The sequence below is a fragment of the Eschrichtius robustus genome, chromosome 1 (genome assembly GCF_028021215.1).
Source record: "Eschrichtius robustus isolate mEscRob2 chromosome 1, mEscRob2.pri, whole genome shotgun sequence".
In the NCBI taxonomy this organism is placed as follows: Eukaryota; Metazoa; Chordata; class Mammalia; order Artiodactyla; family Eschrichtiidae; genus Eschrichtius; species Eschrichtius robustus.
Window position 1 is genome coordinate 96,972,196 of NC_090824.1, and position 27,214 is coordinate 96,999,409.

At 38.0% G+C, this 27,214-nt stretch overlaps 1 protein-coding gene across 5 annotated transcripts in view; it reads left to right on the plus strand.

Moving 5' to 3' along the window:
- The window catches only part of DTWD1 (DTW domain containing 1), a 234,639-nt gene that overhangs the window by 23,926 nt on the left and 183,499 nt on the right, over positions 1-27,214 (plus strand). For 3 of the 5 annotated variants that reach the window (XR_011074989.1, XR_011074988.1, XR_011074990.1), the window contains exons 6-7: positions 534-727; positions 22,295-22,363. Coding sequence is in view for 2 of the 5 variants with exons in the window: in XM_068551430.1 (XP_068407531.1) it covers positions 534-590 (57 nt within the window). In the remaining 3 variants the exon portion in view is untranslated. Of the gene's footprint in view, positions 1-507; positions 2,069-22,294; positions 22,364-27,214 lie in introns of those variants that run through there. The other 2 variants (XM_068551442.1, XM_068551430.1) reach the window with 2 other exon arrangements.

The following is a 27,214-nucleotide window of genomic DNA, read 5'->3' on the forward strand; positions in this document are numbered from 1 at the left end:
AGGGCTATTTCTTCTTAAGTCCACACTGTCTGTGGTGGACATTTGTTGCTTTTTTCATCTGCCTGGCATCATTTTTAGGGAGAAATTGCTAGCAATCACGTCCTATCATAGGGATGGACATATGACCCGGTTTAGCAAGCAAAGTGCCTAGTGATTGATCCAGGGATGAGCACATGTCCCAACATCCTTCTTGATAAGTGATATGGATGCTCTAGGAGATAGGGTTTATTTTTCAAAAAGCAGTGGTTAAAAGCACAGACTCTAGAGCTAGACTGTCTAAATCTAAGTCTCAGCTTTCTTTTTTCACCTACCAGTCATTTGTCAGTTTCTTCATTTCTGAAGAGATGGTAATACAGTAGCTATTTTAGGATTATGGTAAGGTTTAACTGAATTAATGTATCTAAGGGGCTTTCAACAGCACCTGGCATATACTAAGTGCTATAAATGTGTTTACTCTTTTTATTATTTTATGAAATTGTGAAATAAGTATGATGTATATAATCCTAGAGCTACTGGTGACATCTCTGCTGCAGGTGGCAAGAACTTGCCTTAGAATGAAGCCAGCAAAAGAAAGCAGAGTGGAGAGATAAAAAGACTGAGTCCTGAGGACATCATTTAATCATCTAATCTAGCTGCTTGTGAATGGAACCCTACTGTGCTGAATAGCTTCTGTTTGCCCTCTGGATCCACCCTCCACTCTTTCCCATTCTGCTCTCTGCTCTGTGAGGTAGGTCCCCTTGACCACTGGCTTTTGCTTGGGATCAGCAAATGAAGCACCGTAGGAGATTGGAGGTTGAAAGGAAAATGAAATTGTTTATTTATTTCCCTTGCTCCTTTCCTGCCAGGTCACCATGGGTTGGGTGTGTCCTTCGACTGAAGGTCATCCTATCAGGCATCCCTTTCCCAGCAGTTATTCCAGTTAACTTCAGGCCCATGCTCCCTCCGGTTACCCCTTTTCACTTATATCGTAATGAGTCCAGGGTATTAATAGCCCCAGCATAGGTCAGTGTACCTTGCTGGTTTTCCTAAACCCTGCCTATACCTTTGTAAATAGTAATTTTATTATATTTTTCTCAAATGTCCCCATTTGAAGTTGCCCTCTTTCTGGGACACTGACTGATAAATTTCACCCATGTGGGTGCTAGAAATAACAGTACATTTCCCAAAGTATACTCAGTGGGACACGTGTTTTTATGAATAAATGAGTTACTGGTAAAATTTGTTTGCTGCACCTTATATTCCCCTGTTAGAGATTCAAAAGGCACAAAATGAAAGTGCTGAAAAGTCCTGAAATAAACATTTTGAACTTTATTTTAGTTAGTATTTCTTAAACTTATTTGAATAAGTAATGCCTGCTAACATACTGTGGAAATAGAACATTTGAAACATTGTAATTTAGAGCAGTCCCTGATTAATATATATGTGGCTGTTGAGGCCTAAAGAGATTAAGTAACTTGCCTATAAGGTCACACAACTAATTAGTGGTAGAACCTTATCTAGAATCTAGGACTTCTGATTTGGTTCAGTGAGGTCACCATTTTATTATGCTTTTCATTAAAAGGAATATGGATTATATAAGGTTTGAACATTATTAGTCCCATACTCTTAGCCAAATAAACAAGCTGACTTGCCTATTAGTTAATAGGCAATAACTGGCTAGCAGTTATTTTTCAAGAATGGAATTAAAATGGATTTCTTCATGTTTAGAACTTGACCTTGGGAACAGAAGAAGGCCTGAATTGATTTAAGCAGGGCTCAAGTTGGATTTCTCTGGGCTAAATTTGAACTTTCCTGAGCCAAAATCTATTGCCATTTAACTGGCTCTCCAAACCAACAAAATATAATTGTTAAAAGGGAGAGGGGGAAAAAAAGAACTCATTTGCCCCTATCTTACAGCTGTCTTAAGAAAGATGACCCATATACTCCATAAGAGCCTAATTTATAACTAAGGCCAGAAAACTCTTAAGTTTTCCCCCCAAGTAATAATAATACCTGTTTGAACAATGAATTGTCTGTACTTGTCTTGTTTTTCTTTGGTATGAAAGACTGTAAAAATGACAGTAGTTTTTTACTCCTCCCTGTATTCTTTTTTTCTTGCTCCTTTGAAGTACATTCTCAAGTACTTTCTGGGCCATATGTATTTCCAAACATCTGGTGTATTGCCACTTACTCTTGTGCTACTGCTGTCACCATAAACATATACATGTCTGGGTTAGCCTCCTTGAGGGTGAGACATGCATGAAGCAGAGCCAGGTTACCCTGGTCACCCTAGCTAAATCCTGTCTTCGATTGGCTGATAGCCAGTCAAACCCCAGGTATGTGAACCATCCCAGCCAAGATCAGCAGAACCACCTAACTGACACCTATCTGATTCCAGATTTGTTAGCAAGGGATGTCCATTGTTATGCCTCTGAAGCTTTATAGCTATTATTACACAGCATTATTGTGCCCATAGATATCTCATCTTTGGATATAGTATCAGACACACCTTCCTCAAGTGCCTTCTCACATTCTTGGCCCCACTGTTTCCTAGGCCACCAACCACTTTGCCATAGCTACCACCCTACATAGTGACACACTACTAGCAGGCTGGAGTGATTCTTCTGCCTGAGGTCAGCTAGCCACGTGCTCAGAATCTTTGGCCCATCCCAACACTTCTGGACTCAAGGAATCATCATGCCACAGGGTTTCCCCAGTGATTGTCAAAAGGGCTAGATGATGCAATCTGGAAGAGCAGTGAAGTTAACTGTCTGGAAAACTTGGATCAATGGACTAGAAGAAGCCATCAGACAAATTCCTCTCCCTTCTCATGGACTATTTTGAGGCATAGTTTTTCACCCTCCTGCCCAGAGATGTACCATGTAGCTAAACAACTGTACTTATCAAATTATCAGCAGTGTCTCTTCATGGCTTTTCATGAAACAGAAACCAAATGCTATACAGTAATTTACCAGTTTGCATTTGCTCCCAGTCTCTGCTAGCCTTACTTCCTTACTCTCACCAGCCTGGATTGCCCCTTCTAATAAAGTAATAGATTTAATTTTTGCCTGAGGCTCTCTGTTCTAGAGAAGCCAGGTGGTTTAGTCTGTATTTGGTGAGGAAAGCAGATTCATTAAAGTAATACATGAATGAAGAGGTTTAATAAAGGAATTGGGGTTCACCCAAATATGGGAGTTGCTAGGGAAATAAAGGTCTGGAAGACCAGCAGAAGAGGATTAGAGAAACATTCACTAACTAGTTCAGCCCGAGACGCTCAAAGTACTCATGGCTTAGTTTGTAGAAATGTATATGTATTGAATATATGGCTTTTCTAATTTCCTTAATCTTTCTAGTAGCCCTTTGACTCAGCTGAAACGCATCTCTTTAACTCCTTCAGAGGTTGTACAAAATGAGTGTATAGTTAGACCTTACTTGGTCTTTTACTTGAGGCCATCATAATGGCAATACCCTGGATTTGTTCTTTGTCCTAAGGTTATAGTTAATGATCAAACATTTGATTCGGTGAAAAACAATTTCATTTTCCAGTCTAGGCTCTATATTCCCTCTCAATACTATTTGCATTACCACTTCCTTATTTTTGAGCTTGTCTTAGAGTACCTTATAAATTGCAGTGAATAGCAGCCAGCTTATTCTTTCAAAATTCTGCCTCAAAATCTCACCCAATGCCATGAAGGTATTAGGTACATTTTCTGTCTTCCATGTTACTGCAGGTGATAATTTTACCACACTTTTGCCTCCAAATACTGGCAATTAAAAGACCCTAGTGTGGGGGCCCCTTAACCAATCTCAGCTGCCCACCCACAACCCCCTGTGTCCAGTATCCTGGATGATAGAAACCAGCTCCACAGAGAGAAACAAAACAGTAAAATAAACCAGGAACAACTCTTCACTGAAATGTTCCCTGAGTCATCAGCGCTGCAGACACAACACGGGTTCTTCAGCATCAGGTTCAAAAGTCAGGGCTCTGGGTCACAAAAAATGTGGCCCCTTACCACCTCCTCAGTGGAAAGAACTCTGTGTGTTTTCTTTAGGGTGATAGAAACAGCACACTGAAGCTGCAAACATTTAAATGGCACACAGGCTGTTAACGGTTGTAAACTTCTTGAATCCAGGCAGAGAAAACAAGAGCCCCCAAAGGAGAAAAAGTTTACTCATAAAGTTCATGAGTAAGAAAAATTTTTAATTTGTACATTATTTATGACTGATTAACTACTTGATCACCTGAATAAAAGGTTGTATAGGAAAAAAAAAAAAGACCCTAGTGAAAAGTTTGGCTACACACTCAATGAGCCTGCAATGAAGACCACCACCCATCAATAACACTTGGTGAAAGACTCCAAATTAGAAAGAGGCGGGGGGGGGGGTGGAAATCCAAAGGAAACAGACAAGCAGAGAACAAAAGGGAAAAAAAAAACTAAATATCTTCAAAAAAAAGAAACTATATTGTATTCACAAAACAAGAATGGGATAGTATGAAACAGAACAAGCACTAGACAAAAAAGAGATCCTGGGGAGACCTTCAAGATGGCGGAGGAGTAAGAGGTGGAGATCACCTTCCTCCCCACAAATACATCAGAAATACCTCTACATGTGGAACAACTGCTACAGAACACCTACTGAATGCTGGCAGAAGACCTCAGACTTCCCAAAAGGGTCTTGTAGCTCCAGCCGGGTGTCAGACCTGTGCCTCTGAGGTGGGACAGACGAGTTCAGGACATTGGTCCACCAGGGACCTCCAGGCTCCACATAATATCAAATGGCAAAAGGTCTCCCAGAGATCTCCATCTCAACACTAAGACCCAACTCCACTCAACGACCAGCAAGCTACAGTGCTGGACACCCTATGCCAAACAACTAGCAAGACAGGAACACAACCCCACCCATTAGAAGAGAGGCTGCCTAAAATCATAATAACGTCACAGACACCCCAAAACACACCACCGGACCAGTCCTGCCCACCAGAAAGACAAGATCCAGCCTCATCCACCAGAACACAGGCACTAGTCCCCTCCACCAGGAAGCCTACACAACCCACTGAACCAACCTTAGCCACTGGGGACAGACACCAAAAACAACGGGAACTATGAACCTGCAGCCTGCGAAAGGGAGACCCCAAACACGGTAAGTTAAGCAAAATGAGAAGACAGAGAAACACACAGCAGATGAAGGAGCAAAGTAAAAACCCACCAGACCAAACAAATGAAGGGGAAATAGGCAGTCCACCTGAAAAAGAATTCAGAAAAATGATAGTAAAGATGATCCAAAATCTTGGAAATAGAATAGAGAAAATACAAGAAACGTTTAACAAGGACCTAGAACTAAAGAGCAAACAAACGATGAACAACACAATAAATGAAATTAAAAATTCTCTAGAAGGAATCAATAGCAGAATAACTGAGGCAGAAGAACAGATAAGTGACCTGGAAGATAAAATAGTGGAAATAACTACTGCAGAGCAGAATAAAGGAAAAAAAAAAGAATTGAGGACAATCTTAGAGACCTCTGGGGACAACATTAAATGCACCAACATTCGAATTATAGGGCTTGCAGAAGAAGAAAAGAAAAAGAAAGGGACTGAGAAAATATTTCAAGAGATTATATTTGAAAACTTCCCTAATATGGGAAAGGAAATAGTCAATCAACTCCAGGAAGCACAGAGTCCCATACAGGATAAATCCAAGGAGAAACACGCCAAGACATATATTAATCAAACTATCAAAGATTAAATACAAAAAAAATATTAAAAGCAACAAGGGAAAATCAACAAATAACATACAATGGAATCCCCATAAGGTTAACAGCTGATCTTTCAGCAGAAACTCTGAAAGCCAGAAGAGTGTGGCAGGGCATTTTTAAAGTGATGAAAGGGAAAAACCTACAACCAAGATTAGTCTACCCAGCAAGGAGCTCATTCAGATTTGACGGAGAAATTAAAACCTTTACAGACAAGCAAAAGTTAAGAGAATTCAGCACCACCAAACCAGCTTTACAAGAAATGCTAAAGGAACTTCTCTAGGCAGAAAACACAAGAGAAGGAAAAGACCTACAATAACAAACCCAAAACAATTAAGAAAATGGTAATAGGAACATACATATCGATAACTACCTTAAATGTAAATGGACTAAATGCTACAACCAAAAGACATACACTGGCTGAATGGATACGAAAACAAGACCTGTATATATGCTGTCTACAAGAGATGACCTTCAGACCTAGGGACACATACAGACTGAAAATGAGGGGATGGAAAAAGATATTCCATGCAAATGGAAATCAAAAGAAAGCTGGAGTAGAAATTCTCATATCAGACAAAATGGCTTTAAAATAAGGACTATTACAAGAGACAAAGAAGGACACTACATAATGATCAAGGGATCAATCCAAGAAGAAGATACAGCAATTGTAAATATATATGCACCTAGCATAGGAGTGCCTCAAACATAAGGCAAATGCTAACAGCCATAAAAGGGGAAATCGACAGTAACACAATCATAGTAGGGGACTTTAACAGCCCACTTTCACCAATGGACAGATCATCCAAAATGAAAATAACTAAGGCAACACAGGCTTTATTTTTTTAATTTTTTAAAAATTTATTTATTTTATTTTATTTATTTTATTTTTGACTGCGTTGGGTCTTTGTTGCTACGCACGGGCTTTTCTCTGGTTGTGGCGAGTGGGGGCTACTCTTCGTTGAGGTGCGTGGGCTTCTCATTGTGGAGCACAGGCTCTTGGTGTGTGGGCTTCAGTAGTTGTGGCTCGTGGGCTCTGGAGTGGCAACACAAGCTTTAAATGACACATTGAACGAGATGGACTTAATTGATATTTATAGTACATTCCATTCAAAAACAACAGAATAGACTTTCTTCACAAGTGCTCATGGAACATTCTCCAGGATAGATCATATCTTGGGTCACAAATCAAGCCTTGGTAAATTTTAAAAACTTGAAATTGTATCAAGTATCTTTTTCGACCACAATGCTATGATACTAGATATCAATTACAGGGAAAAAATCTATAAAAAATACAACACAGGGAGGCTAAACAATACAGTACATAATAACCAAGAGATCACTGAAGAAATCAAAGAGGAAATCAAAAAATACCTAGAAACAAATGACCATGAGAACACGACGACCCAAAACCTATGGGATGCAACAAAAGCAGTTCTAAGAGGGAAGTTTATAGCAATACAATCCTACCTCAAGAAACAAGAAACATCTCAAATAAACAACCTAACCTTACACCTAAAGCAATTAGAGAAAGAAGAACAAAAAGATCCCTGAAGTTAGCAGGAGGAAAGAAATCATAAAGATCATATCAGAAATAAATGAAAAAGAAATGAAGGAAATGGTAGCAAGATAAATAAAAGTAAAAGCTAGTTGTTTGAGAACATAAACAGAATTGATAAACCATTAGGCAGACTCATCAAGAAAAAAATGGAGAAGACTCAAATCAACAGAATTAGAAATGAAAAAGAAGTAACAACTGACACTGCAGAAATACAAAGGATCATGAGAGATCACTACAAGCAACTCTATGCCAATAAAATGGACAACCTGGAAGAAATGGACAGATTCTTAGAAATGCACAAACTGCCGAGACTGAACCAGGAAGAAATAGAAAATATGAACAGACCAATCACAAGCACTGAAATTGAGACTGCGATTAAAAATCTTCCAACAAACAAAAACCCAGGACCAGATGGCTTCACAGGTGAATTCTATCAAACATTTAGAGAAGAGCTAACAATTATCCTTCTCAAACTCTTCCAAAATATAGCAAAGGGAGGAACACTCCCAAACTCATTCTACAAGGCCACCATCACCCTGATACCAAAACCAGATAAAGATGTCACCAGAAAAGAAAACTACAGGCCAATATCACTGATGAACATAGATCCAAAAATCCTCAACAAAATACCAGCAAACAGAATCCAAAAGCACATTAAAAGAATCATACACCATGATCAAGTGGGGTTTATCCCAGGAATGCAAGGATTCTTTAATATATGCAAATCAATCAATGTGATAAACCATATTAACAAATTGAGGGAGAAAAACATATTATCATCTCAATAGATGCAGGAAAAGCTTTTGACAAACTTCAACACCCATTTATGATAAAAACCCTCCAGAAAATAGGCATAGAGGGAACTTACCTCAACATAATAAAGGCCACCTATGACAAACCCACAGCCAACATCATTCTCAATGGTGAGAAAATGAAGCCATTTCTCTAAGATCAGGAACAAGACAAGGTTGTCCACTCTCACCACTATTATTCAACATAGTTTTGGAAGTTTTAGCCACAGCAATCAGAGAAGAAAGAGAAATAAAAGGAATCCAAATCAGAAAAAAAGAAGTAAAGCTGTCACTGTTTGCAGATGACATGATACTATACATAGAGAATCCTAAAGATGCTACCAGAAAACTACTAGAGCTAATCAATGAATTTGATAAAGTAGCAAGATACAAAATTAATGCACAGAAGTCTCTTGCATTCCTATATACTAATGATGAAAAATCTGAAAGAGAAATTAAGGAAACACTCCCATTTACCATTACAACAAAAACAATAAAATACCTAGGAATAAACCCACCTAAGAAGACAAAACACCTGTATGCAAAAAACTATAAGACACTGATGAAAGAAATTAAAGATGATACAAACAGATGGAGAGGTATACCATGTTCTTGGATTGGAAGAATCAACATTGTGAAAATGACTATACTCCCCAAAGCAATCTACAGATTCAGTGCAATCCCTATCAAACTACCAATGGCATTTTTCACAGAACTAGAACGAAAAATTTCACAATTTGTATGGAAACACAAAAGACCCCGAATAGCCAAAGCAATCTTGAGAAAGAAAAACGGAGCTGAAGGAATCAGGCTCCCGGATTTCAGACTGTACTACAAAGCTACAGTAATCAAGACAGTGTGGTACTGGCACAAAAACCGAAATATAGATCAATGGAACAGGATAGAAAGCCCAGAGATAAACCCATGCACATATGGTCACGTTATCTTTGATAAAGGAAGCAAGAATATACAATGGACAAAAGATAGCCTCTTCAGTAAGTGGTGCTGGGAAAACTGGACAGCCACATATAAAAGAATGAAATTAGAACACTCCCTAACACTGTACAGAAAAATAAACTAAAAAATGGATTAAAGACTTAAATATAAGGCCAGACACTATAAAACTCTTAGAGGAAAACATAGGCAGAACACTCTATGACATAAATCACAGCAAGATCCTTTTTGACCCACCTCCTAGAGAATTGGAAATTAAAAAAAATAATAAACAAATGGGACCTAATGAAACTTAAAAGCTTTTGCACAGCAAAGGAAACCATAAACAAGATGAAAAGACAGCCCCCAGAATGGGAGAAAATATTTGCAAATGAAGCAACTGACAAAGGAATAATCTCCAATGAAAATCAAAACTACAATGAGGTATCACCTCATACCAGTCAGAATGGCCATCATCAAAAAATCTACAAACAATAAATGCTGGAGAGGGAGTGGAGATAAGGGAACCCTCTTGCACTATTGGTGGGAATGTAAACTTATCCCGCCACTATGGAGAACAGTATGGAGCTCCCTTAAAAAACTAAAAATAGAACTACCATACGACTCAGCAATCCCACTACTAGGCATATACCCTGAGAAAACCATAATTCAAAAAAGTCATGTACCACATTGTTCATTGCAGCTCTATTTACAATAGCCAGGATATAGTAGACAACCAAAAATTTCTGTTGAATGGATGAATAGCCAGCAACCTAAGTGTCCATCGACAGATGAATGGATAAAGAAGATGTGGCACATATATAAAATGGAATATTACTCAGCCATAAAAAGAAACGAAATTGAGTTATTTGTAGTGAGGTGGATGGACCTAGAGACTGTCATACAGAGTGAAGTAAGTCAGAAGGAGAAAAATAATTACCGTATGCTAACACATATGTATTGAATGTAAAAAAAAAAAAAAAAGGTTCTGAAGAACCTAGGGGCAGGACAGGAATAAAGTCACAGAAGTAGAGAATGGACTTGAGGATATGGGGAGGGGGAAGGGTAAGCTGGGACGAAGTGAGAGAGTGGCATGGACTTATATATACTACCAAATGTAAAATAGATAGCTAGTGGGAAACCGCTGCATAGCACAGGGAGATTAGCTCACTGCTTTGTGACCACCTAGATGGGTGGGAGAGGGAGGGTGGGAGGCAGATGCAGAAGGGAGGAGATATGGGGATATATGTATATTCATAGCTGATTCACTTTCTTTTAAAGCAGAAACTAACACACCATTGTAAAGCAAATATACTCCAATAAAGATGTTAAAAAAAAAGATTCTGTAAATTATTGGATTGGCCAAAAAGTTTGTTCGGGTTTTTCCGTAAGATGTAAAATTTAAAATGATAAAATAATAAAAGATAAAAATGTGAATGATGAAATAAATCAATACCAGAGTTGGAAGAGAAAATATAGCATATGAGTAGAATATTATAACTTCCAAAAAAAGTTCAACCTTAGTTTAAAGTTGTAGTTGAAACTATAGGCTACATGTTACGTTTTATTTAATAAAAACCTTGAGGAGAAAGACACTGATAATAGTGCTTATACTAGCCAATACCGTTTGTTGTTAAGGAGAAAGTTGGAGATTATTTGTATACCAGTTACCTTAAATTAACAAAAAATAGAGTATTAGCCAGGTGGAATGAGTCTATTCATAGACTTAATCTATTAATCTACACGTACACTGTATATTATAATCATATTGAGTTTCTAGCTGGATTGCTGAGATGGACCAAGGCACTACTCTCCAAATTATTTTTAACCATGATGTTTCTGTATTATCCTCTTGAGATTCTGACAATTGCAATCTTACTTTATATGTAGTTATAATAAATAGTATTTATCTCATTACATAGTTTTATAGAATATTGTGTTTGATGGAGAAGATTACTCACCTGTCCTGTAATGTTTGCATCAACGCTTTGCTGATTAATTTAGTATCTATGACCTCAGTATCTTTATTCACTAATTCTGCCACTATAATGAGTGAATAACTAGCTAGTCAAAAAACAATACTTTGTTTTGACTTTCTTTCTAAAGGTCATTACTAAATTCAGAGTGATGTTTATTTTTCCCCTTGAGGAGGTCTCCCAGAAAGTCAAAGAAATGAAAAATAGAAGGAAAAAAAAATTAGGGACTACTCCATGAGGCCCTTTATCTAGATAATAAGAGTTACAGACAGAATGAGAATTGTGGGGAAAAAAAATGTTTTTAATTCCTAAAACTGAAGGACACAGGTCTTTAGAATGAAAGAAAAGGCACAGAGTAAGGCTTAGCATCAAGGAATTGCAGAACACCACAGAAACACAGAAAATAAACAAAATTTTCAAAGAGAAGAAATAAGTCATACAAAGGTCAAGAATCACGTTGTTAGAGGACTTCTCAAAAATATTGGAAAGTAGAAAACATTGGGGTGATGACTTCAGAACTCTTAAGTGAAAACGATTTGGTTTCTGTTTCCAGTTATACGATCAAGTGTGAGTATAAACTAGAGACATACAATGTCTCAAAAAATTTACCTCCCATATATCCTTGAGATAAAGATGTTTAGGAAGATACTGGAGGATGTTTGCCTTAAAAATGCAGGAAGAAACCAAAAGGGAGGAGAGAGCGTCAAGAAAGCAGCAAAGGGAAATCCCAGGATTCATCCATTCAACAGAAAGTTTTGGTTGCCTACTATGTGCCAGATTCTTTTCTAGGTAATGGATATAGCACTTTAGGTAATAAGTGCTAAGAAGGAAAGTAGAGCAGAGTAAGAGACTAACAGTGACTGGTGCAGGAAAGAGATGCTATTTTAAATAAGGTCATCTTGGAAAGTCTCAATAAGGTAGAATCGAGCAGAGACCTGAGTGAAGGGAGAGAAAGTGAGCTGTGCAGGTAACACAAAGAATAGCATTCTGAGGAAAGGGAACAAGTATGTGCAGAGGTCCTGAGGCAGCAATATACTTGGCATGTTTGGGAAATAGCAAGGAGGCCAGTTTAGCTGGACCAAATTGTGGGAGGGGAAAAAGTGGTAGAAGACAGGATCATAGTGGAGTAGGGATAAGGGGTCACATCTTTAATGCTTTGGAGATGCTTGGATTTTACTCTGAGTGAGATATGAAGCCATTGGAGGGTTTAAGCAAAGGAGTGACAAGGTTTGACTTATATTTTTAAAGGATTATTCTGACTCCTTTGTGGAAAATAGACTGTAAGAGGGTAAGGAGTTAAGTAGGAAGATTAATTAGAATACTATTTCAATAGTCCATGTGAAAGATGATACTTGCTTGGACAAGAGCAGTCATGATAATAAAAGAGTGGTAAGGAATGGTCAGATCCTGGATATATTTGAAGTTAGAGCCAAATATGATTTGCAAATGGATTAGGTGCTCTGATAGATATGGAGATGTGCTGCCTTGATCCTCCTTCTAGGAAAGACTTGCTGATGAACCTCAGGAAGTGTGGAGGACAGAAATTCTCCAGCTCTCAGCACTTCATCTGCAGCAGCTATAGAAAACACTTTACCTGAGGTCACATCCTCCCTAGATCTGAGGAGCGAACACAGTGGGGATGTAAAACCCTTGCCATTTCAGCCTAATGCATCACATTATGTCAGGCAAAACTCACTCCAGAGCTTCCTCCTTTGCAGCTTGACTTCTCCCTCTGCGCAATCTGCTTCTTCCCCTTCCCTTGACAAGTGTTCTCTGATAAACATCTTGCAACCCAAATTCCATCTCAGGATCTTCAGAGAACCAAACTGTGACAGTTGGTCCCAGTAGTGGTCTAAGGTGCCTGTGAGGAATCCATCACATGTGGCACATGGAACACAAAGAGCCCCTGGCTGAAGGTGGCAGCTTTCACCAGTGGTAAAATGAGAGAGTTTACCTGTGGAAGAGAATGAACTAGTGAGTGCAGTATATCAAGTACTTGAGACTCTTGAAGGAACTCATAGATTTAAGAATAACAGAATTGGATGGCTAAGTACCACTGATGCTCTACAGAAAGTGGGCCTCTTTAGTTGCACACAAAGCTTGTCCAGAACTGAGTAGTCTGAGTGGCTTAACTGGTAATTGTCCTAGGAGAAGAAATATTGGAAGATCAACCACAGGAAGTCTGGAATAGAGGCCTATGTATGGACATACTGGCACTGAGCGTGAGCATGAACAGTGAAGGTCTTTGTACCACGTGTAACACCCACCAGAGAGCATCCACTACTGAAGGGGCACTAAACAATAAAGAAGACTGAATAAATTGCCCAGTTGACATCATCTGCCTCAGTCATTGGCCAACTGGTGCTGGCCCTTGGGCACATGAATGGAGTGTCCACTGGAGAAGGGATGAAGACAGAGTGTGGGTTCAACTGATCAAGGCTAATTTAGCTTCTGCTGCTGCTGAATGCCCAAACTGCCAGCAATAGAGAGCAACACTGAGCTCCCGACATGACACTATTCCTTGAGACCAAGTGTCAAGTTGGCTACATTAGGCCCCTTCCATCCTGGAGTGACCACCTGTTTCTTGTTACTGGAATAGACACATATTCCAGATATGGGGTTGCTTTTCCTACCCAAAGAGCCTCAGCCAGTACCACCATCTGAGTGTTTATGTAATATTAGATTCACTAGCATGAGATCTCACATAATGTCTCATCAGACCAGGGAACCTGTTTTGCAAAAAAGGAAGTGCAGGAGTGGACCCTTATCCACAGGATCCACTGATAATGTCACATATCTCACCACCCAGAAACTGCCAGCCTGATAGGGCCTCGGAGCAACCTGCTGAAGGTAACAGCTGAATACCAGTTCAGAGGCAATACTCTGAAAGAGTGAGGTGCCATACTCCAAGATGTATTATATGCATTGGATCAAAGATATTTATATGGCACTGTGCCTCAGTAAAAAAAATATGGTCTAGAAGCCAAAGGGTGAAAGCAGAAGTGTCCCTAGCCCTTACAATCACTTCTAATGACCTTTAAAGTGCTATTTATGTTTCCTATCTTCACAACTCTGAACTCCACATATTGAGAGGTCTTGGTCCCTAAAGGGGATACACTTCTAAGAAATATAGCAAAAATTCCATTGAAATATAAGGTGCAGCTGCTACCTGGGTACTTTGGGCTCCTTGTGCCCAGAGACCAGCAGGCAAGAAAAGGGGACACCTTCTTGCCAGGGATAATTGATTCTGATCATCAGAAGGAGATAGGGATCCTGTTACACTCACTATTAAGGTAGAAAAGAGTGAATATGGAGCCCAAGTGATACACTTAACAAATTGTGACTGTAAGGAGAAGGTTTAGCAACTCCATCCTGATAAATGCATGATGGCAGAAACTCAGGCCCCTCAGGGAATAAGGGTCTAGGTCACAACACCAGGTAAGCCAACAACAGCAGCAGAGGTGGTAGTGGAGGATGAGGGAAATCTAGAATTGATAGTGGAGGGGGGAGATGACAAGTATTGATTGTATTCTACAGCCTTACTACAGCAGTTGGGACTGTAGTTTGTCCCACTAACCTCTATCTTCTAAGTTCCCCTCAGGAAAAGAGGCCCCTTAACTCTTGTAGGAGCTGCTTCCTAAACATACATGGAGAAATCGACCTATATGAAGCAAGGGGTAGATTGTGGTAAGCAAAGAGATATGCTGCCCAGATTCATCTTCAAGAAAGGCCTTGCTGCCCAACTGCAAGGAATGAGGTCAGCAACCTCCAGCTTCCAGTTTCTTCACAGTCTAGCTCAACTGCAGAGAGCCACTTTGCTTCAAGTCCTGCCCTTCCTACATTTGGTGACTGAGTGACATCAGCTGCATGCAGCTGCAGAAGTGACCCCAGCACACATGGGGAGCAAAAAATATAAACAGTCAAACAGAGAATTAAGAGAATTTATAAATGATTGTTATTATTTTAAAACACTACATTTTTTGGAGTGATTTGTTATTCAGCAACAGATAGAGAAATTGGTATCTGGAGTAGCATGTAATCTTAACAAAATGCAGAAACATGTGGTACTGGCTTTCAGACTAGGTAGCAGGTTGGGGATTGGAAGAGTGGCAAGAAGACTGCTAGTGGAGGCTGAAAGGTCGGTGTGGTAGACAGAATAATGCTCCCCTACCTCAAGATATCCACATCCTAATTCCCAGAAACTATGGATATGTTACTTTACGTGGTAAAAGGGACTTTGCAGATGTGATTAAGGATCTTGAGATGTGGAGGTTACCTTGCGTTATCCAGGTGGGCCAATATAAACACAAGGGTCCTTAAAGTGGAAGAGGGATACATAAGAGGAAGTCAGAGTGATACGAAATTAGGACTCTGTTGCTGGCTTTGCAGATGGGCGAGGGGAACCACAAGCCAAGGAATGTAGGCAGCCTCTAGAAGCTGGAAGAGGCAAGGGAACATGTTCCTCTCTAAGAGCCTCCAGAAAGGAATATTGTTCAGCCAACATCTTGATTTTATTCCTGTGAGATCAGTGTTGTGCTTCTAACCTACAGAACTATATAATAATAAATTTGTGTTGGTTAAGCCTGCTAAGTTTGGTGTTATATTGCACAAGCAAGAGAAAAATAATAATACAGTTGGTTAAAAGGCTATTAGCCTTGAAGAATAGTAAACGAACTCTTAGTAGAGGGTGGAAAAAGGCAGTAAGGAAATCATTAAATGCTGGAAAATGGGATTTTTTTTAAAATGTAGCAATAGATAATTGATACAGCAATATTTTTGTTTGTAGAGGAGAGCTTAAGAGAAAAAGACTTAAGAAGAAAAGACCTGTAGAGAATTGGGGGGACTAGATTTTTCCTTTTGAACTGCTTCTGTCTCTTTTAGTTGACTGATGGTATCTTCATCAATATAATTTTCTTAAAAATTGTGTGAGCCTTATTTAGCAAATTAGTCCACCCCATTAGACAAAAGCCACTTCCATAAATCTCTTCTAGGCAGGCCCCTTCTACCTTGGGCTGATAATGCAAGTGCTGTAGAAAATGCCCACAGTATTTATTCTGTAGCCTTCAGGGCCTATGAGGCGTTGCTTGACATCATTCTAAAATCTTAAAGGGTCTTATAGCCTCTAATTTATTATAACCCTGAGACTATGTTTTATTGTTGGCACTTTGGGCCTTTGTCTTTGCCCCGAGATCATTTATGACATTGAAAATATTTTTCTGGCTGATACAGATGGGAATAAAAAATGGTAGAGAATACTTCATAGGCTTCTGGATGTGCTAAGAGTTTATAAGAGATGACATCTACATATTTTACTTTCCTCTCTAGACTCATCATAAAAAACTTTGAAAAGTTAATACTACTTTTTTAAACTTGAATATAAGTTAAACTTAGAGGTAATATCTATTTTGTTATTAAATGTATTATAAATATTTATGTTATTGTAATACAGTACAGTCATAACAAGCATCCATGAGCATTTAACAAACAACTGTTAATTTATGAAGCAGAGAATAACATGAGTGAAAGTTCTGGTTAAATTTTTAGAGTGAAAGCTAACTATTTATTAGCTTAAGAAAGAATTTATGTTTGATTATCCTGTATGAAAGTGTTGATGCCAACTGGTTCTCTGCTGGGAGTTCAAAAAACAACTCAAATATGTATAAAAGAATATTTATCTTATTTCCTCTTGAATACCAATAACAATGTTTACAATCTTATTATCAAGGGCAATGGTTTCTTTTAACACATGTATATCCTTGACAATGCTGCAAATAGACTCAAATTTTCTAATTATTGATGGCTCCTTTTTCTTTAATTGATTACATATTTGGAATTTTATAACTATACTGAATCCAAAGAAAAATTGCTTTGTTAACTTCAGGGCTTTTTTAAGTCTAAGTATAATGGATTGTAAAGATAATGGAATTTTTTAAAGTCTAGATTCCTTCCATTCTCAGAGAAGATTATCTAATCTTTTTATCACTATAGAGGATTTTTTTTTCACAGTGATATGTTATTAAATGTTTGCTATTGTAACCTTTTTTTCCTTCAGTTTCTCAAGCAAACGTTTCACAAATGCTTTAGGAAACTCTAGAGAAACTTTTAATAATTTAACACACAATAAATTCTGATTTTAAAGCACTTAGGAAGGAAGGAAGGGAAGGAAGGGAGGAAAGAAGGAAGGAAAGAAGGAAGGAAGGAAGGAAAGAAGGAAGGAAAGAAGGAAGGAAGGAAGGAAGGAAGGGGAGACAATACATTGAACCAAGTAGCCTAATGTTTTATAATCTTAGGGGAAAAAATTCCTTTTTCTCCTTTCAAGACACATTTCCCTGAGAACATGTTTTTTGTATTTAAAAAACAGAAGTCTTACTTCCTTTTCTCCTCTATAAAAGAGTTCTCCTCTCTGCTTTTTCTGGGGACTTGCACGTTGCTCACCACGGTTGCAGAACCCAAACTGAAATTCTCTATTGATCCCACATTAACCCCTTTTTTTTTTTTTTACCTGAAGAAATAACTGGCAGTCTGTTTTAGGTCAACAGAAGTGAAGCAGAGAGCATGGGTCACCAGGTAGCAGGATGGAGGGCTGGAGAGTGGCTGGAGAAGGCTGTTGGGAAGCTGAAGTGTGACCTGAGAGCTCCTCCTAACATGGGGCTCATCTGTCATCTTAAGCACACGTGGGGCACTGGACTGGGGGCATGTCCTGAGCACGGCCATCCCTTTCAGATGAGCAGGCTCTGCTGTAGCATGTGTTTCCTGGATGCTTGTTGGCAAAGAACCTCCTCTGAGTCCCTCCACCGGCAGGGCACATTTGGTTCCACAACAGGCCTCCTTTAGGAAAAGAGCACAGACTCAAAAGCTCAAGTCCATCCTGACAATGTTGAATTTTATCTGAAGGTTAAGAAATCCCCCCTTGTGTTCTGGAAAGATGGCTTACTGCAAAGAACCACTCTTCTTTGTATGCGTTAGATAAGACTTACAGATGCCCCCATTGTTTACCAATGATAAGCACACACAGACTCTCCAAACTCCCATTTTTTTCTTCGTAGATGATTAGCTGAAATGCTGTCCCCACTGATCATTTGGAACAAACTGTTTGTTAACCAAACTTTGGTCAAGCTTCTTTTCTTCTCTAAGGCTCCTGAACTTTGGCAGCAGACAGCTCTTCCTGAGAGTAGTGTGGCTTCAGGGTCAAACATTCTCTGATCTACTCTCCGATCGCTCCACCCTTTCATCCTATTTCCCCACATATAGTTCTTTCTAGCCTTGCTAAGCCCTCATTATGAGAGGAAAACTTTTTTTGCCTAACTCTTGAGAAGCTTGCAGACCTTATGGTCAGAGTTTCTCCCTTTTGTAACAGATCTCTCTCCTCCTAATGCAATACTTCCTGCCCCCCCCCCATGCCCCATAATCCTTTTGAATAAATCTTTCCTTACTAAAAAAAAAAAAAAAAAAACAGAAGTCTTTGTTACTTTTGGAAAATACTTTTGTAAAGTTAAAAGTATTTTCCAAATTTAAGTCTGGACACCTCAATTTATTTTCACAATGGGAAATGAAAATAAATGAGAAGCTATTCCAAAAGTAAATTAATTTTACTTCTCAGATGAAATCAATGTACAGAGATACTTAAAACTGGAACATGGTATCTTGAGAAGTCCAAGCTATCCTTCTAGAGATGTGGCAGATCCTTGGAGGCGGGCACTACATGGAAAGAAAGGCTACACAGGGAATAACTGAAATGCCCCAGTCAATAACACCAAAGCCCCAGACACGTGAGAGAGACCTTCTTGAACTTTCTCGCTCAGCTTAGCCACCAGCTGAATGCAGCCGCAACAGCAAACCCACCTAACATCACTTGAAGCAGCTATAGAAAGTAGTTTAACTGGATACCACATATCCTCTATATTAATCAACCAGACAGCTGACTGAATTTTTTTCAATGCCTAGTCAGTGATTCTGTTGTATGTGAAAGTAGCCATACTTGACAGCCTTACTCTAAACAAGAAAAACAAAGGTTTACTAATCATTGCTTTTACCCCCAAGGTTGCTAACATTAGGTCTTTATGTTTAATGTGCACTTTAAAAATAATGAGTAGCATATTGCTTATTGAAGTGCATTTGCAAATTGCTGACAATCACCTTTTTATAACCATATATTAGAAATAACAAGAAATATCTGCTATTTCAAATTTCAGTTCACTAAAAAGCATGGCATAGTTTGTATGTCATTCTATATAAAAGATTTTACTTATGGGTTGGTGGACAACTGACCATAATTAAATGGTAACCAACTAGTTTTTTAGTTGGATAAAGAGTTGCTCCTTATTCTACCTACCTATATTAAGATCTTTTTTCCAAGGTGCAATGGATTGAATGTTTCTGTCCCCACCCCCAGCTCCCCTCAAATTCATACGTTGAAATCCTGATCCCCAGTGTGATGGTGTTAGGAATGGGGGCCTCTCGGAGGTGATTAGGTCATAAGAGTGGAATCCTCATGAATGGGACTCCGTGCCCTTATAAGAAAAGAAAAGAAACCAGAGAGATAATCTCTCCTTACTCTCCTCACACTGGTCAGAACTATACTATATGCACACCCTGAACTAATCATCAGCAAGGGCAACCCAATCAGTATTTGCCTTTAAACTGGATTGACTTCATTGAAGGGATACATTATTTGAAGTCACTTCTGAATGAAGTTTTTAAGCAAAGAAGTAAGGAGGAAGGGGACGGGTATTGGGTAAAATAATATTTTTCAAATTTCAGATCACAACCAATTAGTGGATCGTGAAACCAATTTAATGGAGAGTAATTGACATTAAAAAATTAAATAAAATGGAATAAAATAAGTAGAAGTAATAAGCTCATCATACTTATTTGGCACTAACGTGGTTTACAAAATTTATGAGTTATCTGTGTGTATATTTGGTCATGATGTAAAATGAATTTCTTAGTACAGATCAAAGAGTTTGAAAGCCACTTGAGTAGACAGCCAGCTGTGTCTGCTATACACAATCCCCACTGGTCTTCTGAAAATTGGTTAAAAAGGAATAGCTGCATCCAATGATTCTCCCCTACAAGATGTAATGAGGCTCACCAGACAAAAGAGATGCAAGAGTAAAAACTAAAATATGTGAACTCTTTAAAATACGTGGGTTTATATAATTATCTAAGGACAGACTAGATAATAATAAAAAGTACCATCTAATGAGAAATCATGCACCTGGAATTTTACATACTATCTCTTTTAATTTTCTCAACAATACGTATCTTCTAATACATCTCAATGTTATGTATTATTCTCATTTTAAGGTTAGAAGAAACAACCAAACAAAGCTCAAAGAGGTTAAATAATTTAGTGTGTAAGTCACATAGCAAATAAGTGAGAGAACTTGGATTTAAACTTAAGTCTTTCTGATTAAAAAAAGCTCAAGCTTATTGACTACATTAATTTACCTCCCCAATGCTCACATGCTTCCAAACAATTTATCACTATAACAGCAGTTTTATTCTATGGAACAATGACAGTATTAAAATCACTCTAAAATTATGCAAACAAAAGCAACCACACAAAGGAAGGAAATAAAAAACCATAGATTTCAACATAATTAAGGCTTTTCTGTTGGTGATTTCAAAGTGAGTCATTGACAGTCTTCCTTATTTCTAGTTGAAATTTCCAATCAGTGCAAGAATAGTGATTTATGATGAATATCTTCTGATTATAAACCACAGGCCAAATAAGTGTTTGTGTTGAAATAAAAAGAAATCTTTTTAAAAACATCTTTATTGGAATATAATTGCTTTTCAGTGGTGTGTTAGTTTCTGCTGTATAACAAAGTGAATCAGCTATATGCATACGTGTATCCCCATATCCCCTCCCTCTTGCGTCTCCCTCCCACCCTCCTTATCCCACTCCTCTAGGTGGTCACAAAGCACAGAGCTGATCTCCCTGTGCCATGCAGCTGCTTCCCACTAGCTATCTATTTTACATTTGGTAGTGTATATATGTCAATGCTACTCTCTCACTTCGTCCCAGCTTACCCTTCCCCCTCCCCATGTCCTCAAGTCCATTCTCTACGTCTGTGTCTTTATTCCTGTCTTGCCCCTAGGTTCATTAGAACCACTTTTTTTTTTTAGATTCCATGTATATGTGTTAGCATATGGTATTTGTTTTTCTCTTTCTGACTTACTTCACTCTATATGACAGACTCTATGTCCATCCACCTCACTACAAATAACTCAATTTCATTTCTGAAATAAAAAGAAATCTTAAGTACAATTTTTGTATATAAAGTAACCGTTTTCTCTATATCAAGAGATGAACTGGTTATATATTTAGCATTTTAAAGCTCTTATTTCATTTTTTTTCATTTATAGATTTATAGCCCATTTGTCTGCTTGAACAGTTGGATACTAATAGTTTTATTACTGAGTGCTTTAAGATGAATGATGTTTGCGTCTTGGTGCCTCAAAGAAAGACCTTAAACCTTCTCTGTTTCGCCCACTAAAATAGAATATGTGCTATAGCTATTAGAAAGAACTGCAATTTTATGAATATAATAATGCAAAAGTAAAATTCATCACAAATAACCAATAAATATGTGTTTACTTCATGAAAGATGTATTCCTATCTAACAAGAAATACTGTGGTTTCTCATTCTAATTGGAGGGTTGGAATGGATGTATAATGCTAATATTTGAAGACCTAATCTCCTGCTATTATTAGCAATGTTATTCTTGAGAATTTTTCTTCCTTATTTGTGTTGAAAGATGAATAAATTCAATGTACGTAAGATCACTAAGACGATGCAAATAGAATGTAATATTTCAACATTTCTGATATACGTTAATTGACCCAAATGTACAGAGCATATTACATATGAGTTACAGGAAACTAGCATTCTACTAGAAGCTTAAGGTACACTATTCATTATAATGTTTTAAGCCTGCTTCTAGCTATCTTCTAGCTACCTAGCTTATTCTCAGCTGCTACTGTCCATGAGTAATTGTTATACCTTGGAGGATATCAGACCATGTTAATAACACCCAGAAGAACATATTTTGAAATGTAAATTTATTGAAAAACAAAAATAGAATACCTTTGAAAGCTAAATTGAACACTTATTCAACAAATATTTATTGAGCATCCTCTATATGACACTATGCTTGTGACTGTTTTTAAACTTTTTGACTTCCAAATGTTCATTGCTAGTATTTAGAAATGTGCTTTGTTTTGTGTATTGGACTTCTATCCTGTGAATTTGCTAAACTCACCTTTTTTTTTTTTTTTTTTTTTTTTTTTTTAGGTTCCTTGGGCTTCTACATAGACAGCTCTATCATCTGTGAATAGAGACTGTTTTGTTTCTTCCTTCCCAGTAAGTATGCTTTTTATTTCTTTTCTGTCTTTCTCTAGTTTAGATATCAGGGTAATATTGGCTTCCTAAAATGAGTTGGGAAGTGTTCCCTCCTCTTGTGTTTTATGAAAGAACTTGTATGGATTTTTATTCTTTCTTTATTAAATGTTTGGTAGAATTGACCAATGAAACCATCCAGGCCTGGAATTTTCCATTTTTGGAAAGTTTTTAAGTGAAATTCAATGAATAGATATAGGAAAATTAACTTTTTTCTTGAATGAGTTTTGACAGTTTATCCCTTTCAAGAATTGGGCCAAATCATCTGAGTTGTATAATTTACGGGCAGTGAGTTGCTTGTAGGATTCTCTTATTACCCTTTTAATGTCTGTAAGGTTTATGGTCTTCTGTTTTTTCTTGATCAATCTAGGTAGTGGTTTATCAATTTTATTGATCTTTCAAAGAATAAACTTTTTTTACCTGGATTTCCTCTACTTTTTTTTTTTTTTTTAGAAATTCACGTTCTTTTATTTATTTATTTATGACTGTGTTGAGTCTTCGTTTCTGTGCGAGGGCTTTCTCTAGTTGCGGCAAGTGGGGACCACTCTTCATCGCGGTGCGCGGGCCTCTCACCATCGCGGCCTCTCTTGTTGCGGAGCACAGGCTCCAGATGCGCAGGCTCAGTAGTTGTGGCTCACGGGCCCAGTTGCTCCATGGCATGTGGGATCTTCCCAGACCAGGGCTCGAACCCGTGTCCCCTGCATTGGCAGGCAGATTCTCAACCACTGCGCCACCAGGGAAGCCCTCCTCTACTTTTTATTTAACCAATTCTATTGACTTATGCTTTTATATTTATCATTTCCTTTTTTTTGTTTGTTTTTTGCTTACTTTGAGTTCAATTTGCTTTTTTTCCTGGTATTTTCACATTAAAACTTAGATTATTGATTTCAGATCCTTCTTCTTTTCCAATATAAGCATTTAATGCTATAAATTTCCTTCTGAGTACTGCTGTAGCTGCATCCCACAAGTTTTGATATGTTGTTTTTTCATTTTCAGTCAGTTCAAAATAATTTCCACTTTTCTTTGAGACTTCCTATTTGACCCATGAATTATTTAAAAGTGTGCCATTTAATTTTCAAACATTTGGAAATTTTCTAGAAAGTAATTGTTATTGATTTCCAATTTAATTCCTTTTGATCAGAGAACAAATTATTATTGTTCAATTATTTTGAATTTGTTATGGTTTGCATTGTGGCCCAGGATTTGATCTATCATCATGAATTTCCATGTGCACTTGAAAAAAAATGTATATTCTACTGTTGTTGGAGTTTCCTTTAAGTGTTAAGCAGGTTAAGTTGATTGATAGTGTTGCTCAAGTGTTCTGTAATCAGTAGGAGAGATAGGATGTAGTTGGCTTACTCCATCTTGGCCAGCAGTGGAAATTTAGGTTGGATTTTGAACCCAGATTTTTCTGACTGATAAATTGGTATTCTTTTCATTATGCCATAATGAAATATTCAGGATCTCTAAAAGCTCTAAAAACCCCTTATGTATTATGTGATGTAATTCTTGATCCTAATAAATTCATTTTTATGCAGCAAGTAAATTTTATTTTTGCTTAAAAGGGAAATATCAAAACCTACTTAGGAAATGAACAAGTCTTCCTTGTTCTTTGAATACACTTTAAACATTTTATTAAATTGCTCATTGCAAACAGGCTTTGCATATATTTATGCAAATTTTAAAGGCATGCCCTTCTGACTATCTCTTGCAAAGGATAATAGCTGGATTCATCTCCTTTTGGAGTCAAAGAGTTACTTCTTAGCTTTATAGGGAAAACTGAAGCATAGTGAAGGAAAGAAATCTACTAAACCACTGAATCAGGTGTTGAATTTGAGCTTTTATTTTCTTCTGGCTGATCACGCTACTGTGCTTTCTTCCATTCGTGGTGAATTAGAGAGGCAGGTTAGAGCAGTGTTTCTCAGTATTAAAAAAAAGTAAAGAAAGAAAAAAGAAAAAACAACAACAAATAAACATGGTCCGCTTTCACAAATACAAATATCCCAAACTCTCCTTCTACTACATTTACATTTTCTAAATAAATGAACATTTTGACTTAAAGAAAATTTTAAATAATAATTTTAGATTAAAAAAAATTCCCCATGTTTCCCTCTCCTGAGATTCATATACACTCCTTATATTGAAAGTGCAAATCATTTCTCCCTGCTAGATTCATCTATACCTGTTCATCTGGGGATCCTTTGGCAGTCTTCTAGTTTTCTTCAAAGTCTTGTTCACCCTAACTGGTCAAACTGTGACCCATCTCTATATCTAGAAATAGAGCAGGCTCCACTACCATAGACGGTCTCCTCCCTTTACCCCTGTAAACCCATGCCTTCCAGATAGCAGCAGGACACAAAGATGCCAACCAGTCCATACAGAAGTATGCAGAGGAATCACCTGTGTCACAGCCCATGAGGACAACCAGTGACAGGTCAGAGATGGTTGGCCAAGGACTAAAGGCCAAGCAGATGCTCTGGGGCAGGGTAGGCATACCAGCAGGTCACTAGTAATGATAAACTTTCTCCTTTGCTGTTTGTTATGGTAGTGAAACCATATCTGGCTCTGCTACCAAGTCTGCCATCATTTAAACAAAGCCTGCAGATAGACTACCAGACAAGTCTATTTTTCAATGGGTACCTTCCCTAACATACTTATAATAATGGGAAAAATTAATAGGATGTATTATATCAATGGGTCATACTAACCTCTCTCTTCTTTTTCTAAGTTCTTTTTAGTTCTTGGGTATACTGGCTGTGGGATGATGCAGGATATTTTTAAGGATTTTTCCTAAGATTTCTACAGTGTTATATAAAGCATGAGGAAGGATTATAGGGGTATGGAGAAAGAAAGGCAGTAATAAAAATTAAAGAGAGGGAGTAAGCAAGAGAATGGGCCAGGGTGAGAATGAGAGTGTGCATGAAACTAAAGGCTCGGCATATTTTAAGCCTGAGATCAACACTATTTCCTAATTGAGCTTCTTGCTTCCATTTTCATCCTCCTCTAATTGAGCTTCTTTTATGCCAGAGTCAATCCTTAAACTGCAAATCTAACCATATTGGCCCTTTGCTTAAAACTCTTTAGAAGATGAAGTCCCTCCATGATCTGACCCCCACCCTCTGCTTTATTCTCACCAACTGCTACCCTTCAGCTTACACTGAGACAATCTTCATCACCTTTGAGTTTCTGAAGAACAGTGGGCTATGCCATTCCTCTGGGCCTTTGCATTTTTTGTTCCTTTTCTCTGGCATGTCTGGTCCTTGTCTTTGCTGTAACACCCCCTCTGTGACTTCGTCCCAGACCATACATTCTGTGAGAGTTAATAAGTTCTTCTTCTGCAAAATATTATACATAGTACTTTCATTTTAACAAGCAGTTGTTGTATGGTAATTATTGGTTTTGTGTTTGTTGTGCTACTTGCTCTGTGAGCTCCTATGGGCAGGGACAAATTCTTATTTGTCATTTTGTCATCTGTGTCACTGTGCCTGGTACACCATAAGCTCTTAGAGAATGTTGGTTGATCTAAATCAGGTAGAGCTGTAACAAGAAGTCACCATACAGTCTCTCACTTTGTAGACTTATGCTCAAGTATGCAGCTGTGTTGAGCTATTATAATTTATCCACTCTGGAAAAAAAACCCAGCAACATTATTTTAGGCAGATAGCTGGGTCAAGCAATCATGTTGTCTTTTTCCATTGGGGTAAGGATATCCCAAAGGAAAAATATAATGAACAGAAGCCTCTTACATCAGTCTTTTATATTTAGGGGGGAAAAGGATTTGCAAAATTTTCCAAAAGCCAGTTAGAAAAATTAAGCACCTATGCAATGTGATACTTCTAAAAATAATGCCCAGAAGAACAGCAGTTCTAGAGAATACTAAATCTGAGTGTGGCTAGATTCCATCTTCATTTTGGAAACAACCACAGCTGTGGCCAGCCCAGTCAGACGGTGGAATGCAGTTGAGAATTTGATATGGGGGGGAAAGGAAAGGGAACTAGGTTTCCTGCCCTGAGTCAGTTGGCACAAAGTCCCTGGTCCCTCCCCTTCCCCCCATCTCCTGCCCCCAACTCTCTCCTCCTCACCCAGGAAATATATTGGTGATCTGGGCAAGATCTGGTATTTGGTTTCTGTTTGTACTTTGGGGGATATCGCAGTAAAAGGGCTTTAAAGAAACTAAGATGACAGTGTTTTATTATACGGTACATCTCTAACTCTTCCAAGTTTGGACAAGTATCAAGTTAAGCCACAGAGAAATGCTTTCCTTCTCTTTAAAAATTTCTATAAATGGTATTTTGCAATTTATCTGAGACGAAAGAAACACAATAGTTCCAACTTCATTAAGCTTTCCTTTACCAAAAATATTACAAGATCACACGCCTGCTAGAAATGACACACTGGTCTTAACCGACAATATTTTATGGAGAAGATAAATTTCCGATCCTATCTTCTGTATCTGTCTTGTACTCTACCCACCTTTTCCCTGTCCTTTATTAAATCATAAAACGCTTATATAGCAAAAATGAGGGAGCTATCAGCAACTACATGGAAGTGGCATGTCTTCTGTTAAACAGCTGCCAGGAAAACTAATTTATGGCTGTGTTAGTCAGGATAGTGGTTACCCTTAGGAGGAAGGGTTGGCAGTAACTGGAAGGAGACACGGGGAAGACTTCTGGGGTGCTGCTAATGCTCTATTTCTTATTTGGGCGCTGATTACATGGATATGCTTAACTAGTGAAAAATAATTGACCTATATATACCCTTATGATTTATATAATTTTATGTAGGTATGTCTTATTTCAAAAAAATAAATAGTAA